Source organism: Larus michahellis, chromosome 3, assembly GCF_964199755.1.
Source record: "Larus michahellis chromosome 3, bLarMic1.1, whole genome shotgun sequence".
Lineage (NCBI taxonomy): Eukaryota > Metazoa > Chordata > Aves > Charadriiformes > Laridae > Larus > Larus michahellis.
This window is the reverse complement of record NC_133898.1, coordinates 81,023,698-81,045,308: the sequence shown is the minus strand read 5'-3', so window position 1 is coordinate 81,045,308 and position 21,611 is coordinate 81,023,698. Positions and strand designations below refer to the sequence as shown.

The 21,611-nt window shown below is 37.7% G+C and overlaps 1 protein-coding gene across 6 annotated transcripts in view; it reads right to left on the bottom strand.

Annotated features, from left to right (window-relative positions):
- WASF1 (WASP family member 1) overlaps positions 1 to 21,611 on the bottom strand; it is a 104,129-nt gene that overhangs the window by 11,185 nt on the left and 71,333 nt on the right. For all 6 annotated transcript variants that reach the window (XM_074580961.1, XM_074580959.1, XM_074580962.1 and 3 more), the window contains one exon: positions 8,701 to 8,835. In XM_074580961.1, coding sequence (XP_074437062.1) covers positions 8,701 to 8,835 — 135 coding nt within the window. The remainder of the gene's footprint in view (positions 1 to 8,700; positions 8,836 to 21,611) is intronic.

The window sequence follows — 21,611 nt, the reverse complement described above, 5'->3', positions numbered from 1 at the left end:
AAGATCACAGCCTTGCAGGCACACACACATCTCTAACTCCTCGTTTGATCCCCATCCTACCTGTGTTTGAATAGAGGCACTGAAGTTGGGCCCCTGATGAAGCTGACTTACTGGCTAGAGCGGCTGGAATTCCTTTGTGAGTTCCTGCTGACCTGTGATCCTTCTCCAGGCTCTGGGCATCTATTGCTGGCACTGACATCAAACTGGTAGGAGTGGGATGGATTGAGGCTTCTCTCCCCCAGCAAGTCTAGTTTAAAGCCCTCTTCATGAGCTTGGCAAGCCTTAGACCAAATATGGTCTTCCCCTTCTCTGACAGATGGACCCCATCAGCCCCCCATAGACCTTGTTTCTCAAAGCGAGTTCCATGGCCTAAGTAGTCAAACCCCTGGCTGTGGCACTAGTCCTGTAATCTTTTGTTGACTCGACAGATTCGACTGGTCCTTTCAAACCTCTTCCCTTTGACTGTGAGGACTGATGAAAAAACTACCTGCACTCCAGAGTCCTTTACTGCTGCTCCCAGGGCTCTGTAATCCTTCTTGATACTCCTCAGACTGCTCCTGGCAGTATCACTGGTGCCCACATGAAACAACAGCAGCAGATAATAGTGGACTGTAAGAGGCTTGGTAGTCTCTTGGTGACATCCCTGATAATGAGCCCCTGGTATGCAGCACACCTCTCTAGAGAGCGTGTCAGGTGAGCAAATGGGTGCGTCCATATATTTCAGAAGAGAGTTGCCTACTACTATCACCCATTGCTTTTTCTTAGTTGCCCTGGTTGTTATATGGGGAGTAGATCGGGCTGCCTTACTCAGCTCCAGCGTCTCTCTTGATGTGACTCGTCTTTCCTCATCACTCTGCAGAGCAGTGAAGCAGTTCTGCAAGGGCACCTCAGGCTTTGGGGGAAGTCTCTCCCTCCTGCTGGTCCTTGCAGTTGCAAGCTTCCGTTCTTCTGCATTACTGGCCCCCCTCTCTTCTGTCTGTGCTGGTGGGGAAATTTTTTGTTGTTTGGCTGTGGATCCACTGCAGACTGTGCTTGGAACCAGCTGTCTTATGCTCAGGCATATCAACATATCATATGCTACTGCTATCAGTGAGTTTTAATGGCAAGTGATACCATGTTCCAACACATGAAACTAGTCTAATGTTGTTTTTTAATCAGACTGTATAATCAAGATGAGACTTACCTGTTTAATTCAGGTGAGACACCTTGAGTTTTTAAGCACAACAGTTTGGAATAATCAATTATCTTTATGTAAGATTCAAAGGAAAATAACACTAGATGAACACAATAGATTGAACAGTGATTTGAAATAGTACTGACTTACTGCTGTTAAAGCTCATATATCTTTTCCTATTTCACAATCATTAAAATTCAGAAAAAGATTAATGGAAAAGCGACTGCAACTGATGAAACCTGCACTTTTAATTCTGGACACAGTGTACCTGTTCAGTCTCATATTTTTCTCCCTCTCTGATCTTCAGTTACTACATCTGTGAAGTCCAGATGTGTCTCGACTAACTTTGCAGCCAGTGTCAGGCTTTCACTAAATAAAGCAGCAACCTGTTTATAATAGGCTTGGGATTTTTTTTTTTTTTTAATTTTTAAAAAAAATCACAAATAATACTGAAAATAGACAGTTTTTGAGACATACTAGCAGAGGATATTTTCAGCACATGTATTTTATATATAAGCAATTATGTTTATTTTATACAAACAGGTTGATAGTAGTGCTCCTTTATTCAAGATGAGAGGGCATCCTCCCCCTCACTAGGGCCTTCAGCAACAATTTTTTAAAAGAGTCCATCTGTTTAAGCTGAAAGCTGCATTTTACTCTGGTTCCTGTGACACAGACAAGTGTATGTACTTGCATACATACACACACACACACAGAGCTGGATTTCTATTGTACGATTACAAAAGGGCAGAAGGTAGGATTTTTTTCCAGAGGGCTTGAACATTCCTGGAATGTTCTATCTTCTTACTGATGTGTATCAGCAACATCCTTTGTGAGGCTAAAGATGGGATTTATTTGATTTTCAGTATGGCTTTTGAAGTTTATTACAGTTGGCAAGGTTGTATGCTCTTGGAGAAGTTTCCTCCTTTTAACCCTTAGGTTCTATTTCATTACAGTGTCTTTTATTTTTTTTTTAATACCTTTAATTAGCTGCTCAGAAGCCTTTTTAAGTGTGTGAAAGAAGTATTATAATGTATGAATGTCAGCTAGGAGTCTCAATTTCTGCAGGTTTTTTTGCACTCATAAATAACCATATATATTTTGTACCTGTCATGAAGTACAGCTTGTTATTTGCTGGCAAAAGTTCACAATTAAAAGAACTGGGGTTTACCTCATCTACAAACCTAGTCTTAGATTCTTATATACTTCAGCTGTTTTTCCTTTTGGTTGTTCGTTTTACAAATCTCACCAAATGTACTTGTTCAGAGTTGCTCATCAATCCTTCAAGTCTTTAAACTATCTGTCACTTATTGGAGACTATGCCAACCATAAAAAAAACAGTATACTTTTCTTTGAACCTGCGTACATTCTGAAAGCAATTAAATAAATTAATTTAATCCAATAAATAAAGAGTTCTTTGTTTTAATATTAAAATGCTCACAGAGCATGTAAGACCATATTATTGAGATGTACATTGTTCTATAAACTCTTTATTAGCATTCCTTAATCTCTTGAGTGAGGAAATACAGCTGGTCTAATTCATACTCTCCATTTTCTTATTTAAATCTCCACTTTTTGTAAACATGTACGGGGGTAACACACCTGAGGGTAATCAATCGATCCCCAGTAATAAGCATAGATTACTTTCTCTCTAAAACTAAGCTACATAGCAAAGGTCTTCATAAAAAATATACACTGTGGAATTTTAAACAGCTAACAGCATCTCCTGTGCTGATATCCAATGACCAGCATTCACTGAAAAGCACGTCCATTATTCAAAGCAACTGCCTATATTAGGACAATATTACTAAGGAAACAAAAGGACATGGCACACAAAATACTGAGAATCATGACACTGATATAACTCGCCTACAGAAGGGATCAGGTAAATCCCGTGTTGCAAGCACATTGTAATCTTGGGCTGTGCACGGTTTGGCTTACAAAGCCATTTGTTTAGCTTGCCAGCTGGCTAAGAAACAGAAGCCCTGCATGGCTTGCCACCTCAAGGGGGGAGAATGCGTGAAAACCCGGCTGGTTATCCAGCCACTTAGCTTTGGCTGATTGACAAACTGGCACAGCAAGAGAGGACAGGTCAAACAAATTGGACATATGAATTCAAGCGTGGGAAGAGACAAGACACTCCTCCAAGGAGGAACTGGAAGTGCTGCAGGGTTTTGACTTGATTCTGATAAATTTAAGCTTCCAGTTGCTTAACTAGCACCAGAACCTTCCTGTAGCCTAAGATCCTAAATTTCACATGGAGACATTTTCCTGAAAGTCCATCTGCTATACCACTTATGTTCACTGCAATGAACAAAATATGTGGTCTTACATAATTTCCTGAAATGCTGAGATGGTCAAAATTTAAGTTAAACATTCATTCAACAATCTGAATAAATGCCAGTTTATCTTTACTGTGTCTGTTGTTTGGATTGTACAAGAAGACCTATTATATCAGCCAGTCTAACTTTCTGTACACCACAATGTTTTCTACATAATTAAAAACTATCTCTGTCTGAAAGCTAAACTACCAGCCTTTTGTACATTTGGTTTTGAAAAAGAGATGTCAGTCCATTTTTATTCATAATCAACAATGAACCGGGGAGAAAAAAGGTATTTAAATTGCACTCTAATAGGATACAATAACTGGGTTTCTTTTGGGCTGAACTACACATTAAATAAAAGAACCTATCAGTAATATATACACATAATAACATTTTACCTCCTATTAAACCTCTCATTAAATTGCAACCCCCAATTTGTAGTAAAAGTCAGGTATGGAGCACATCAGCATACTGACAGAAAGTACCTACTTTTACATTTTATTTTACCTCAGTGGAAGAAAAACACCTGTTACTAGATTTTTTTAATTATTTTAAACTCACTCCAATGTACAATTTATGAAGAGGTTCTAGGCCAAAAAATACCATTCTCCTAAAGGTGGTAAATAAATAAATAATATATATTCCTTTTAAAAGCTTGCTCTCTCAACACTTTCCGTAGAATTTCATCCTGACAACTTTTAAGACCATCAACTCTTGAAAGCCACAGCTGTGACTCCTTGCAGAGCTGAATGACTATAAGAAATTATATACAAATCAATGGACTCAGCTGCCCACAATTCCCTTTCTCTGTTCAAAATCTTACCCAGTGATTTGAAAATTGCAGGGAAGAAAGAATGACAACATCAAATGAACAACTTAGTCATAAGATTCCAATTAAAGGTAGTTAATTGGGGTTGGGGAGGTTGAAGATTCTCTTCAAATAAAGATCTGTGTGGTTCAGCTCCTCAAGATGGTGCAATCTTGAACTGTGATTTCTACTAGTATTTTATTTTTTTTAATGATTATCCCCTTCAACAATGCCTAGAATCGCACACGTATTAGGTTTCTCCACCATCAGAACACACTGACTGGTCACTGCAGGTTTAGTAGTTGCTAAGCGGATGGATGACTTCTTCAGAACAGAACTCTCCTTTGGGCTTGTCCCCAACACATGAAATTCAAATTTTCTGAAATATTGATTTAAAAAAAAAATCCAACACAGCTCAAGCATTGTTTGGATAGAGAATGTATGTAGTTTAACTACTACTGGTAAACAAAGAGAAGATGTAAATGTTAGAACAATCATGTTAAGAGGACTCAGAAGCTGCTTTAAATACAGCTTGTAGAACCAGGGAGCCTCGAGCAGCCCATTAGGGAAGACGTAAATCACCCAGCTGCATCAAGCAGCAAATCTGATGGTGAGTTCTTAACAAAACCACCACATTATTTAGCAAACGATACTGTGTCCATATTCCTCTCTTCATATACAAAATACAAGTTATGCAATATCATGGCTTTACCATTGAACTACTAAGCCCTGGACGCACTAATTTAAAACTGATTTACTTACTAAATAACCCATAAATTGAAATGAGGACTAAGAAAATTGGAAGAAGAAGCACGGAGAGCAGTTGGAGCTCAGCCCACCGGTACAGATCTTTGGGATGGAGACGCATTGAAATCCAACTTTCATTAAGTGGAAATGTGCCAGGAAACTTAATTTAACAGTCTTTTTTTCCTTATTTGACTTGAGGGGGTAAAAATTCTTACGAATAAATTGACAACAGTGTTATTCTCCACATTAACATATTACATGTGGAAGGCATGACCCAACTTTCATCTGCTCCCTGTTCTTAACTTTGATTACAATTACACTCAAGTCACCAAATTCTTCTTCAAAGACTACAGACAATAAGTGAGCTGCCCATTAAAATAGAATTTACTACCCTTTCCTTCACAATGGGCTGAGTATCCTGATTTGCAACGTGACCAAGTCTCCCATTTTCAGAAGTATACAGACCAAATTAGCTGTCAAAATTAGCTCTTTAGGTTTCTCCCCACCAGATGCCACCTTTTTGGCCTACACCAAACCCTCAAATTTCTCTTTAGCATTAATCCAGCAAAACTCCTGAACTACTGTCCTTTTTATGACAAGGCAATATTTCTAGAATGCTTAGAAAAAACCAAGCACATGTATTCAAAGCCAGAAACTTCTTGAAATACAATTAACAACATTGTTGGATTCCTTTCCTGAAGTACTCCAGGCTGCTCACCCATAGCACTTCTGCCATTATGATTTTTAAGTTGCTTGTCACAGTTGTAACAGATACGCTGTAGAAATCAAGACTTTGATACATTGCCTTTGAGATTAAAATCCTCTCCAGTTTGAAACTTAAATAGAATTAGGCAGTTCATATTAAAGAACCACTAAGTTAATGCCAAAATATGCAGATAAACTCTTAGCTTATGAATTCTCCTTCTGTCATGATACCATTTATTTCTGAGTGATACACAACTATTTTCTAATACTTCATGACACTGTACATCAGAGCTGTACTACGTGTTAGCATTGCAAAAAATAACATAAAAGCTAAAATGACTATTCTGTGAAATCAAGAATTTGAGAACAGTGTAATAATTCAAAGCAAATCAAGTTCTTAGCAATTCTTGTGACAGAAAGATTGTGCATCAGGAGTTAGTTCCTTCAGGATACAATCCTAACCTTGGTTTCATTTGGTTTTATTCTTTCACAGTGATATTGTAATAATTCAAAATGAGAAAACACACAGACTATGAAAAAAAAAATCACAACTTTTTATTACTTCAACTTAACGCTGGTACCAACTCTGGTACTTTCTACCAGAAACACCTTGTCAGGTATCTGTACCTCGTTCAATGAATCTTCACTCAGGCTGTTTTTGTTCATGCCACTTAGCTTTAAATGAATCTTAATTTCTTCCTCTTGTGTAATAGCATGGGCCCAAAGGAAGACATTAAATCTTCCATTACTGCCTGCTGGCAAAGAACTAGCAAATGAGACTCATTTTACAAGTAGAGCCCATTTTAGACATGCTGTTAGCTGAGCAGAAGTACTGAAATTTGCTTAATTCTTGCACAGAGGGTTAAGAAAGGCAAGAAAGGTAAATCCAAATGTTTTCCCCACCCTCCAGCTATTTTAGCCCAGATCAGGACTAACACAAAACTATTTGTGATGAATTTCTAAATTTTGAGCCCAAAACAGGATACTGAAGGAGAAACAGTTTCCAGATCCCTAACTTTTAAGGAAATATAATATTGAATTTCCTCTCATCTCCTTTGTCCTCATCTGGTGACTCATTCTGGGCAGACGTTTGTGAACAAGGAACACTGTATATGGCTCAAGGGCTGGACAGTCTTAGGTTAATAAAAATAGTCATTTAACAGCTCCTGACATTGAGGACTGCATGGGTTCCTCTGAAGTACTAGCAGTCTCGGCTGTTCCATGGTGTTGAGAGACAAATCCAGGATATCAGATTCAAATCCCATTTAGCCACTCCGGACTTGAGCAAGCAGACCTCTTTTCAGCCCTGTTTTCTTTAATTGCAGTGTCTGTCCCTTTCTTTAGCTATACAGTTTAGCAAATGCTATAGTATACACAGTACTGTGAAAAGTTATTGTTCTGGTGCATTCGGGACTACATACTATTTAGAAATATTTCTAGCAGTTCTCTAACATCAAATAGTTATGGATATTTAGTACTGAAAGCTACAGCCAAACTTCTCAAAGGCCATTTACACAGCAAAGTACAATTTGCATCTTGCTATCCTGTAACATCCTTAGATGACTCAATGAGTTAAAATGGTCTCTCCATTTTCCTACATGTGAATAGTAGCCATATTAGATATGCCTTATCAACATATACCCCACTCTGATTTAAACCAAAAAACTAGGCTGTCAAGGGTAAACACAGAAATTACGTTAACACTGTGGAGTATTACAGCTCTTAAAAGATTACAATTGCTGACAATTTGTTATGGTACATGGAAAGGATTTTTGTCACTATCCAATCATAGTAAACATGGTATTTTATTGGAAAAAGAGGTGTAAATGTATGATTTCTGCTACTGTCAAGAATCTTGGAAAATCCCATTAATGCAAGAATTCACGATTTCGTGGAAAATCTGCTACTAGCTGTGAACAGCTGTCTTTTGAAACCTGCTCTAAAATTAATGTCACGCCAAGTACAGAATCAAAACTTCCATAGCTTAATTTTGCTATTAGTGAAATTTCGACAACAGTAACTAAATATAGCCCGAAGACCATGCTCCTGGTCTGACACTTCATTTTTCCTGAATGACACACAACTATTATACCCAGACATTTGAAATTGAAACAGATTTCTATACTTTAAAATTGGATCATACAAGCAATCTGAAGTTATTTTTCATGACAGGATGTTGCTCTACTTTCTAGGTCTTAGCTATATACTCTAGAACACCCTAAACCCGTTTGGGGTTACAAGACCTTTCAGTTTCACCTGTAACCAACAGATATCCAGGAAGGCAAAAAAGCTTCATGGCATTTACATATTAGGTGGTCATTGCTCCTATAGTAGTCACAAAATCTATGCATCATTTAAATCCCAAACAAATTCTGTTTAACAGGCATGCGGCATACCCTATTGACTTTTGGAAGTACTTTTCTTCTCAGTGCTAACCAATATTTATAGTACTTACAGCTATTTAGGAAGAATCCAAGGGGATACATAGCATTAATAAATGGAGCTATACAACTATAACTTCATAGAGAATGTAAAATGGTAACAAATCAAATGCAAAAACCTTATTTGGACAAATGGTATGTCCCATGGGAATTAGTAGGAAGGTTAAAAAAAGAGCAAAGACTTATCTCTAAGCATTCACATAGTATTACATAGTATTAACACTAATACATAATACTAGTGAAGTGACACATATTCCTGTAGCAGTTTTTATGTAAATTCATCGGCAACATTACTGCTCAGTTACCATGAAAATGTTGAGCTCAGAAAGCTGCTCAAGACTATCAAAGAAACTTGTAGCAGAAATAGAAATGGACCTCTCCCTCATGATGCCTTGCTCTGTGTTCTTATAAATATAATTTAAACTATTATTATTTCGATCTCATGTATCAATAGTGTCTGGGTGACAAAATAAGAAATCTTCAGTGCAGGGGTTAACTTACATTCCTCTTCCTTTGGATCAAGTTGTGTAACACTGACAGATAAGCGATCTACACGTTCTTGTAAGGAGTTGACTCTAAATGAGAAACTGTGTGCTTCATTAAAAAGTTCACCAAATATATCTTCAGCATATTTACCTGAAATAGGAAAAAAAGAATAATCAAGCATATCACAAGACAGTCAAATAAGTTTGCCTTGAAAAAGATTAATTATTTTGTTCAAGGAAGTAAACCTAAGATGCGTGAGTATCATTTGTAACAACATGTACTTACTGAGCTCATTAAGAACGCTTCAGAAAAGTAAATATTTAATGTATAATTTATTTATCAGAAATTAAATTATTTAATACATTACAGGACAGATATTCAGGTAGTATAAATTTATTTAACTATGCTGATATGCAAGGAACTAGACTGTTTAGTTTCTTGGGTATGTACAGAAGGATGATTTCCAGCATCTTAAGTTGCTCCTGTATGAGCAATAATTAATCTTTCCAAGTGAAATTTATCTCAACATTTCTCAAAATGAAGTACAGTTTCCACTTCTACTGTTTAGAGGACCTGTCAAAAGCAGAAGATCAGATATTTACATCTAGGTTAGTTAGAATGAACCTATTAAAAAATACACACTAAAATAATAATATAATATAATATAATACTATAAAAAATAATCCTACTTTGAAGAATCAAAATTCTAGTAACTGACTAATTTATACTGAAATAAAATAAGAATGTCCTTTGTTCACTTCAGTGGGCATCACACATTTACCTCAAAAGAGAAGGAGATTTGGGTATCACGAGAAAAGGATCAGTAATGAGTTTATCTTCTACAGAGGGAGTACTCCGCATAGTGCTTCTAATGCATCCTGGACTCAACTTGAGTAGTCTGCCAACGCCACTGAAAAAACCTACTACATTGCCTAGCAAAATTTGCAGCCACATTTCTGAAATATCACAGGATAGCTTTTTAAAACTGTCTACCATATTGTGCATATGTAGTTTCTGTGCTGTTTGTGCACTGACTTTGGTTCTGGAAGTATAAATCTCACAAATTTCTAACTACCTGGTTTGCGCGCAAGTTCTGACAGGTACAAAAGGAAAGGATAGTTATGAAAACTTTGCTTCTGGTGCATAATAAATCTGGAAGTATACATAAAAATGAGGACACTTTTAAATAAAGACATCAAAAGGACAGAAATTAAATCCCTACAGGTAGTGTGGAAACTACTTAAAGATACCACACGGTTAGCACAAGGCCAGCACATACCATTTATTAAGACGTAGGTAACAGCAATAGAAAACCAGCATGACTATAAACAACAGACTATAAAAGGGGATATTAGAAGACATATACAGATGAAGAAAATAGAAAGGGTCATAAATTCTGGCATATTAAACGTAAACCCCAAAGACCAGCTTGAGGAACAACTACCAAACTAATAATAAATATTTCTTCCAAGATGTGAGGAGCAAGAAAGCCTGCCAGGGAGTCTGTAGAGCCAACTGGTAATGAAGGTATAGAGGAGTACTCAGAAAAGACAAGATCACTGCAGACAAGCTAAATGAACACTTTCCACTGGTGTTCGGTGAAAGGAACTGGAGACATCCTCATCCCACAACTCTGCTTTGTGGAAGGCTCAAAGAAACTGAAGTAACTATATAGAAATTACAAAACTAAATAAAAAAAATGACCAATAAAATATTAGTAACAAATTGTAAAACTCCTTAATACACACTGAAAGGTGGCAAGCACAGCAGTAAGGTTCAAAAATTTTTTCACGGAACATATGAGTGCTACAGGCCTGTAAGCCTGACATCCAGACAACTTAATATAAATCATTATGAAGAACTGTATAAGCAGACACCTGGATGACCTGTTGGAGAAGAGACAACACAGCTTTTGTAAAGTGAAATCTCTTGTGGTGGGTTGACCCTGGCTGGGAGCCAGGTGCCCACCGAGCTGCTCTATCACTCCCCTTCCTAGCTGGACAGGGGGAGAAAAAATATGGTGAAAGGCTTGGGGGTCGATATAAGGACAGGGAGATCACTCGCTAATTACCATCACAGGTGAAAGCCAGACTCAAGTCAGGGCAATTAATCTAATCTATTGCCAATCAAGTCAGAGTAGTGTAATGAGAAATAAAACCAAATCTTAAAACACTTTTCCCCCCAACCCCCGCTTCTTCCTGCGCTCAACTTCACTCTCAGTTTCTCTACCTTCTTCCCCTGAGCGGGGCAGGAGGTTGGGGAATGGGGTTGTGGTCAGTTCATCACACGCTGTGTCTCTGCCACTCCTTCCTTCTCACACTCTTCCCCTGCTCCAGTGCAGAGACACTCCCACGGGAGACAGTCCTCCACAAACTTCTCCAACATGAGTCCTTCCCACAGGCTGCAGTTTTTCACGAAGTGCTTCAGCGTGGTTCCTTCACAGGGTCACAAGTTCTGCCTGCAAACTTGCTCCAGCCTGGGCTCCTCTCTCCACGGGTCCACAGGTCCTGCCAGGAGAGCCTGCTCCAGTGCAGGCTTCCCATGGGATCATAGCCTCCTTTGGGCACATCCACCCGCTCTGGTGTGGGATCCTCCGTGGGCTGTAGGTGGATATCTGCTCCACCATTATCCTCCATGGGCTGCAGGAGGACAACCTGCCTCACCATGGTCTTCACCATGAGGCGCAGGGGAATCTCCACTCCGGTGCCTGAAGCATCCCCTCCCACTCCTTCTTCACTGGCCTTGGTGTCTGCAGGGTTGTTTCTCTCCTATATTCTCAGTTCTCTGTCTGCTGTTGTGCAGCAGTTTCCCTCCCCTTCTTAAACATGTTATCCCAGAGGCACTACCACGGTTGCTGATGGGCTCAGCCTTGGTCAGTGGTGGGTCTGTCTTGGCATTGGCTCTGTTGGACATGGGGGAAGCTTCTAGCAGCTTCTCACAGAAGCCACTCCTGCAGCCCCCCCATTACCAAAACCTTGCCACACACACCCAATGCATCCCTGAAGTGTTTATAAGCACATAGATGGAAAGCTATCATCTAGTTAAGATTTCCAAGAGAGTTTTGAAAGGCTTTAATCAAGGCTTTTGACAAATACTTAACAGCTAGGTCATAAAAAAAGAAAAGACATAGCACAGATAAATAATTCCTCAGAAGGTACAAAACAGAGGATAGCAGTAAATAACTCGTTTTCACAGTTAAGAAAGGTGAGTTTTCACATATTTCTGTACTGGGACCCATGCTAAAGAGATTTAAGCTTGCCTACAATACTAAGTCATGGAAAAGAAACACACTGAGCATTAATAGATACACAGAAGCCCCAGCTGGCTGAAGAGGCTTCCAAGCTGGAGAGTTCGAGGCTGGGAGATCAGTAGGAGTATCGTACATGCTTGCCTTGCTCTTATTCTTGGAGCATCTTCTATTAGCCACAGTGAGAAGAAGATCAAAGATGCAGCCATTCTTAGAATCCTTAAGTACCAGGCCACAGTAAAATATAGATGGAAAGTTAGTAAAGTCTACTTAGCTGGCAACTCACCTAACATAAGACTTTCTAATATGTAAAGTTTACGTTCTTTAACCTGTATCTGAAGCAAGAGAAACTACTTAAAAATGTGATCCACTAAGAGCAAGATTACTAAACTTTTAATACGCATTTACTACCATTTTAATGTCTTTCAGATAATACATTAAAATATATATTCGAATATATTATTCAATTTAATTAGACAACTCACATAATATTCAGACATGCAAATTAAAATTAAAATCAAGTGTAAAATTTCATATAGAATAAAAAGTAAACTGCAGGGCTTTAAAATCCAACAACTTCCCTTTTATAGGTGTTTTTTAAGGCTACGGTTTGTTTTATCTACATCGTTTTATCAGGCTTACAATTTAGCTACCTCATTAATGAGCTCCAATTGCAAATAATCTGTCTCAAAAATCTTTTCATTATGTTGCATACAGCCACAAACATATTGCATGGAATAATTTGCCTGTGCTTACGAACACTAATTCTCAAATGGGAAATACATTAAGAACAACCTGTGGCGTTTGAAGTGGTATGCCAACCACAATGTCTCCACCTACATGCCTGTTGGCAGTCTTTTTATTTAGCTTGAAGTATATTTAACTAAACGCTTTTTCAAGCAAAGCAAAATGTCTGCTTTTAGTGAAATGTACACTTCCCTTCAAAAGAATACTATGTGTGAAGGTATATAGGTATGCAATATTTATAATCCAGCATTTGTTCACGTTGCTGTCTCTGCGTGTATTCCATATGAATATATCTTCAATTTTGAATGGCTACAAAAAATACAACTACAAGTGGTAACACTGAACAAAGAGTCATAACAATTCAAATAAGTAACAAAAATCTTATAAGAAAAAATTACATTACTGATTTCATTACACTTAATTTATAGGTAATATATTAGAAGAGTAAGGAGTTAAAATTAATTCCATTACATAGAATGAATATTCCAGAGTACTATTAATACTTCAGAAAATTTACATCATTATGGGACTGCTTGATGAAAAACTCTACTCTTGCTTCATGGAGCACAATAAAGAGAATGACAGATGACTCTGACAATTAAAATAGTAACGCCTTAGGATCTTGGTCACAGCTGGACACATAATACCAGATTAGAAAGATCAGTGATCTTGTTTGTCTATTAAATTAAACGACAATATAAACTTCTGCAAGTAAGTTATTTCAGCATCTGTGAAAAGCTTATTTTACTGTGTTTGCAAAACTTGCTTAATTGACTAGAAATATAACAAAATTTGTCATTTTCAAAAGACAAGTCATATTCCCTCCAATATTACCAGCTGCTCTTCTCAGTCCATCACACCTGCATTTAGTTTTATTAACAGAGTACAAGTTTTCTTCGTTTAAATAAGAGCATAATTATTATTTATTTTTAATTAAGGAATGTATTATTCACCTTATTATTATTTTCACAACGTTTTCCTCTTGTCTCAAAGGTCTCTGTTCACTATTAACTCTTCACTAAGAAAGGGATACAGGAATGCAGCTCCCTCTGGTGTCACTCGGTGTCCTTTGTTGTGACAGCCAAATAAAATGCCCTGAAAGCAACATGATATCCTTCCTCCCCAACAAGCATGTGTGTGTATTTTGATAGCCTTTTTTGAACAATTATTTTCCTGACACTTAAAACACATCTGTGAGCTGAAAACAGAATACTAGCTAGTAGTTACTCGCCGAAAACAGAACAAAAAAAAAATACTACTCACTGCCTTCACCATTTATTTTTTTTTAATTAAAACCACCAAAACATGTATCATCCACTCCTGTTCATTACCATGGCAGTAAGTGTACAATGGCTTATAAAAGCTGTAAAAAACCTACAAATCAGTCTTACAGTTCTCTTTCACCATTTGTTTCTGTTAATTTGTTTTATCTCCTAATCTTCTCCCATAATGTCTTAAACATTTGTCCAGCATTGGCTTCTGTGCACAAATGAATAATTTCTAACTATCCAATACACTAATATGAAGGGATACCAAGGTAAAAGAAATGCTACTTTTGCCTTGTTCTGGGGGACTGGGTATGTATCAGACAAACTGAAGTCAACTACAGTCACCACGTAAAGTTCTGAATCTTGTTTCAGGCTAATTAAACAAAGTGTGGCAAAGAGATGTCTCATACATTGTGTTATACAAATTCCTAGAACCACACTAACATGCTGCAGGATAAATTAGCAGTTCCCTCAAAACTCCACTCCTCAAATTCACCTGAACTACAGCATTCTCTAGGCTGTATCTGTCAGCAAACCTGAAGGAAAGGGCATTTAAATTAATCATTTTACAATACTAGATCCGTTACCATCAAATTTAATTACAGGCTCTCAGACGAGGAATGGGACACGGGTCCTAAAGCCGGACTGGTGGAAGAAGCCACTTCTTTACTATCCTTTTGCATTTTTAAAGAAAGAGTTCCAAACCCTTCAACTGCATCTAAACCTGAAACAGCATCCTGCAGATCAGCTATGGCATCAGCCACCTCTAGGAACTATGCTCTAAATTTTAAGTAGCTATCTGGATAAATAAATTAAGCACCTAAAATGCTCAATGCCGTAAAACAACAATATTTTTTTGAAATTCAAGAGGATGACTGGGGTAAATCTCAGGCCAATGTAAGACGCCTCGAGCAGGACAATCAAAATGAGGCAGTTGTTCAATGTTGCCAAAAGTATTAATCTTCATTAATTTAGCCTGAACCAATCTGTCAAATTTCTGGAGCTCAGTGGGAAGAGGGGAGGAGGGAGGGCAGCATTAACATGTACACAACCAAAATCTAATCCAACATACTTATCATTGGAATTAAATTATTAATACATTAAATATTGCATTATTACATGCAATGTTTAATGAAGTGTTCTATCATTAAATTTAATATTATTAAATGTTATTCTAATATTAAAATAGTAAATATGTTCATATATTGAAAGATACAAACCTCATAATATTATTACAGTTTAAAAATACAGATTTGGCAATTTGATTTTTAAAAAAGATGTAGAAATTGATACAATATCAGAAAGAATAAGCTAAGAATTCAGTCTGTTACCCACCTATACGCTATCGTTCCTTGATTTCTATTATTTCAATCCCATTCACACACTAAACCATGTTTTTGCCCAGTACCTTTTCTAAAAAATAAAAATATGTACAAAAGCAGCTGTAAAACCTGTCTTATGTCCTACTGCACAATCCCTTCCCAATATACTTACACTATGCAAAATTACATTATTCACTACTGAATAGTTCCTTCCTACACAATATAGCATATATATTAGAAAATATTCTTTCAGGATAATTAGTTACCACATAAGCCACTAACAATGTAACACCAGCGTATCTTTATAAAGCAAACCAAGAAAGTTATTCCAAGTCTATTAATACATTTTTCTTCCTCTGTTAATTCTAACACATAATTTAACATATCCGTTGCCTGTTGATTCAGCTTCAGATCTTCACTACATTAATTTTACTTAATTGAATGTTTTAGCAAAAATCGAGGTATATCTGAGTTTCACTTGAAACCTTAGACTTGTTTCTCATCAGGATCATTTCAATCTCAGAAGTCAGTGGCTAGGATATGGACTAAAAGCTAGGAGACTGAACTGTCTCCTCAGGCTTGGAGATAAGACCCCTGGTAGATCTTGGTAGATCCTTCAGAACTTTAGTGGCTACGGTTGAGCAAGCTCTGAAAAATGATGTACTAAATATAGTTCAGAGATGCTAATTAGGAACCTATCATTATGAAGGTGTAAGGGCAGTCCACGAGGACTGGATTTAAGGATTGTAACAGAAATATCAGAGTACTGAAGAGGCAACTTGGTTCCTTTAGCCAACAAAATTGAACTAGGCATTTATCAGCCAACCTGACCAGGGTATCAGAAGTTATCAAATAAACTCTGTTAAAGGCCATCTCTGGAGCAGGTCTGATGCTTCTTGTTGACATCCAAGAAGAAAAAGTCAGCCTTCAGAAATATTCAGTCACGGTGGTCTGAGATATAATTTCTTGTCTCCTACTGAGGACACCACCAAGTAAACTGGCTGAAATTATCCATTAGATATTCAGAAATCTGTGAGACTGCTGAGAGATGAACCTGATGTTGAAGGCACCAGTCCTAAAGATCATTTCACAGGGAAGCCTTGCTCTTCCTTTCCTTTGATAGTGTCACCTGAAATCACAGCACTACATAGGCAAGGAATTAGTAACAGGTAGGACTTTATTCTGCTAACACATGGTAGTTTTTCAATGAGAGATTACCGACCATTTGCTCATCACCTCATTATCATTTGAGGTGGACACGAAACAACATCACATCACCAATACTGCCACTGCTGGGGAGACAACATCAAGAAATCAGACAGAAGACTTTGAGAGGATGGGGGTCTCTGAAAAGCTGAGTAAGCCTTTAGTTTTCAAGTCCATCCGCTCCCTTACCCTATGTGCATAAGAACACTTTTCTAGTACTCCCTGGCTATCACAGTAATAACGAAGAGAGAGAGGTGACTAATGAAGAAAATTCACAGAGAATACTGAATGTGCTTGTGAACACAGCGAGGAGGATTCCCAGGGCAGGACTTGTCACAGGGATTCTGCTGGTTCTGGAATATTGACTGAAGCTCTAGCTGCAGATCTGCAGAGACATACCTCAGATCATGCAACATGCAGGGGCCTCACCATGTGCTGAAGATGTTGTAGAGACAAGATGAAGAGAAAAGGCTGGTCTGAAGAGGCCTCGTTCCAAAGATGAGTTGCAGTCCAGACACCTTGCTGGTAAGTATTTCAGATGAAACATTTCCCACTTATTGAATGTTAACACCTTAAGCCATGGCAAACTGAAGGTTTTCCTAAGGTGAGAAAATGTCCCTCACAAGATAAGCAGTGTTTAAAACCCTCTAGGAGATCATGTGGTAAGCAAAAAATAAGGACGAAAAGTTAAAAGTGTGTGAGAAGGGGGAAAAAAAAAAAAAAACGGGGAGAAATAATATGCTCCAAAGTCAGGATTTTAGTCCTGAAAACCAACAAATAAGGGGTGAGGAAAAGAAATAACGAACTAGGACAGCACGGTAAAAGTAGGAAATAATACAAAGAAAAGATAGAAAGAGGGGAAAGGCTACTGAAGATTCCATGTTAATTGAAAATTGCAAATTTTCACAAATTTGCACTCCAGCTTAGCAAACAAGAGTTATGCAGCATTCTCTTCCTATATACAGAGGTAGAAGAAAAAAAAAAAAAGGGAAATGACATCTTGCTATGACTGAATAACAGTTCTGGTCTGAATGCCTGCAATATAAATATTCATTAAAGGAACATACTCAAAAGGAGAAATGTTCGCCTCCACAGATAGAGATGTCAGAGACCAGGGCCAAGAACAAACCCCATCAGCTAGGTTTCTTATGTGATACTGAGATTCTGTGTACAGGGAACAGCTGCACAAAAGGAAAAGCAAGATTGGTCAACAGCTGTGAACAAAACGAGGAGGTTACGTGCACACAAGAGAACTATTATCCATCTTCCAACAATGGCACAGCTGCACAGTGCTATCAGTTATGTTTCATGTATGCTGGAATGCTATAGTCTGACATTCACCAACATATACCAAACACAGGCAGTACTGGAGTACTAATGTATCTGCAATACCGGTGAAAAAAAAAAGGTAAGCACTTCTCCAAAGCAGATACAGGCAGAAAGCAAGAAATACAGGGAAGAATGTCTAGAAAATTAAAACAAGTGTTGCTGTTGTCCAGAGAGTTTCTGTTGCCACAGTGCTAAGAAAAGCTGTCCGAAGACAGATCCTTTTATGAAGTTAGAGAAGACTGGGAATAGGAGGCGGGAGGGTCGGGGGTGGAAATTACTTACTGGCAATTTTCTGTGTTGCATCAAGACAGACTGATGTGTTTTCATGCTCCAGGGAGAAAGGCAAGGACTATCACTCAAAGCAGAAATAAATATTTTGTCCTTTCATCTCTACTTCTTTTAAAGGTCAAAAAATTTCTCAAACTGAACAATTAAAAGCAACACATCAAATAAACTATGAAAGGACTGAGAATTTGTATGGAGACACATAGCAGCTATTGCTGATATACTGATGTAAAGCTCTTTTCATTTTATATTAAAATGCAGGAAAAGCATTCCTGTTATTTAATAGGTATTATTTCTGCAGGCATATCCTACTTACACAGTGTCCAAGATCATAGAAACAGTGCTGTACATGTTGAAAAGACCTCCAGAAGTCATCTAGTCATCAACACCATCTAGTCATCAACATACAGAAGTCATCAACACCCTGCTCAAAGCAGATCCAATTAGATCCACTTGCTTGACTAACCCAGTCAAGTTATTAATATCTCCAAGAATGGAGATCTAACGACATACATGACAAAACTCTACACTTAGCTTTTCTAAAAACATTTCTAAATTATGTTTTTTGGTATCATTTAAAGTACTGGAGGTTCTAATTCCATCACAGTGCTCTTTGTCCATATCATATCAGAAGAAAGGTTAAGAATGGTTGGTCTTGAGAGTCATAATGGCAGGAGATTAATCCTCTCTGTTTGAGGGCCAGTAACTGAAAAATCTTAGAGGCAGAAATGACTAAGTGCTAATCAGGTCAAAGACCATTCATTTAAATTTGTGTAACTTTACCGTCAAAAGCAAAAGCAGCTTTAGTTTAAAGGAAATGAAACCCTACCAGAGCGCTCAGTTTCTGCTCTGAGAGAAGCCCTGTTTCATCTACAATTTAAGGATGATTCTCAAACATACACATTATACACAGAAAATAAAAAAGAGAAGGACTGCAGAGAAGCTGGTTGCCAGGGGACTGCTGCGAAACCATACCCACTGGCTGTGACTCACAGGCAACTACTAACATTTATCTGCGTGTCAGCAGGCCTCGCTGTACACCACTAACAGTGACACACCGAGTGAAGACTGGTTATTTGGGTTTAAGCATTAGGGACAAAATTCCTATGCCAGAACTCCCAAATCTTTTTGAATTTGTATTGCTACTAGCACAAACAGGCAGAAAAGCTAAAAAAAAAAATAATTAAATACATATATATATATATATATATTCTGGAACAAAATACTTTCACAGGTACTCATACCTTTGTAACACAATCTCCATTTTTATAGAGCATCCTTAACATGGCTGAGAAATAGGGATTATGTTGCAAAACATATTCTATTTAACTGTAGGAATAATGTATTTTTTTCTTGAAAACACATACAGTATAAACCAAAAACTTTCTTCAGTTGGTATAAACACTGCCCGTAGAAAATCTACAAACACCATGGTGCTATTTGGAGGGAAGAACAAAACACTGATGTAACAGGTCCTGCTCATCAGTGTTTAACTTATAAAAAATCCTGAATGACCTACTCTGGGCTTGCTGTTGCAAAGTAAATTAATACATTTTCCCTCCTCTTTTACCTTCCTTGTCATTTCCAACGTTGCATGCCTTTTTGACCACTAGAGAGTCACAAGTTCATGACAGAAACTTCTGCCAAGCGAAACCAGCCAATTTAGGGCTCATCTCTATGTATGCACGCTTCAAGTGGAACCACATTCCTTTTACAGAAAAGTTTACATAATTACTGTTACATTCCTTTGAAAGTATCTCTCTAAGTGTGCTATACACTAGGCAAGCCATGTAACAAATGTGGGAGGATTCAATAGATATTCTTCAATACTGTTTTTTCTCTCTTAATTGAGTTCTTTCTGTTCTGGTATTGCTTCATCCTGACCTCCTCCTCAGCAGTTGTGCACACAGTGTCTGGCACAAGCTCTGTAATAGCAAAAAAAACATAGCAAAGGCAGCTGAATCTCAATAGGTAAGCACTGAAACCATGATGTTGAGTTAGAAGTTGGTGTTCTTTCAAATGGAAAAAACACGTGCTTTGTGGGTTTTTTTTAAGGTCAAATGAAACTTACAAACGAAAATATCAAATGTAAATTTGGTATGCCACCTACGAAAGGAAATTACCCTATATGGAGTATATAATCATATAAGAATTTTTAAAACAAGCAAACTAAAATAAACGAACACGGTATTAGTAAGAGTGACTTGGAAGGGAAAGCTAGTACACGAGCAGCTAAGACTGGAAGGGCTTTTGGCAGAACAAAGCAAGACCACAGATGGTGACCATATACTGCACCTAATCTGATATGCTCTTGATTCACTGAAAAGAATTTAAATAGTTATTTTCCTTGCTGTTGCAGCAGCCATATTAATAATGTTCATATTTATATGGTGTAAGCCTTCCTGTCTCGATTGCATAATTCACTGTCCCCAGTTAGAGTCTTCAATCTAATGGCACCCTAACAGCTTTGAAAGCCTGCCAAAACAGAGTCACCATACAGTATACCATCAAACCAATAACCAAATTAATCTAATTGACAAATTAGGCTACATCACCTATGACCCTAAGATACTGACGGAGCTGAAATTGTTTTTCACACTGTAGATGCATATACACGCACATTTTAATATTTACTGTGTTGGTAGTCTTACTAATGTCCTAGTAGTTAAAAAGCACCTGTAGTATTGGAAATTTAAAATGCCATCATGCTGGTTCATCTGACAACTTTTTAAAGTTGCTGTAACTTAAAGAAAAAACAACCCATAAACCAGCCTTTTCAGAAAATCTTCAGAGTTCAAGAGCTTGAGAAGTAGTCACTCCTCTCAAATGCACCAAGGGAAAAACTGTTGACAGAAGGGAGAAGGAGGAAGAAAGATCTTCAGCTGTTTGAAATACTGTGTAATAATTACATTTCTGGGTTTATTATTTTAAAAGGCAACTACTTTTTTTTTTTCCTGAATGACCACAACATGATCAAGGGTTTAAGTTAAGAGAATTAAGCAACCAGTGATATATTCCTCATTATGTCATATTCCCTACTCAAGAACTGCTCTAAGGTTAGCAATTACTGACTTCATTAACTACCAGCTATGTTTTTCTGTCATGTTCCACTAGTAACAGAAATATATGTCTGAACAGTTTTAAGATGTGCTGCTGGAAAGACTCCTAGCTTTCTTTCACAGAAGTCCAGGCTAGTCACTAGGCACAAAAGGAGTACATTCATAGAATCATAGAATTGTTGAGGTTGGAAGGGACCTTTAAGATCATCGAGTCCAACCTTTAGCCTACCCTGACAAGAGCCACTTCTAAACCGTGTCCCTCAGTGCCCCATCTACCCTTTTTTTAAACACCTCCAGGGATGGTGAATCCACCACCTCCCTGGGCAGCCTGTTCCAATGTTTAATAACCCTTTCAGTGAAAAAATGTCTCCTAATATCTAATCTAAACCTCCCCTGACGTAACTTGAACCCGTTTCCCCTCGTCCTATCACTTGTCACCAGGGAGAAGAGGTCAGCCCCCATC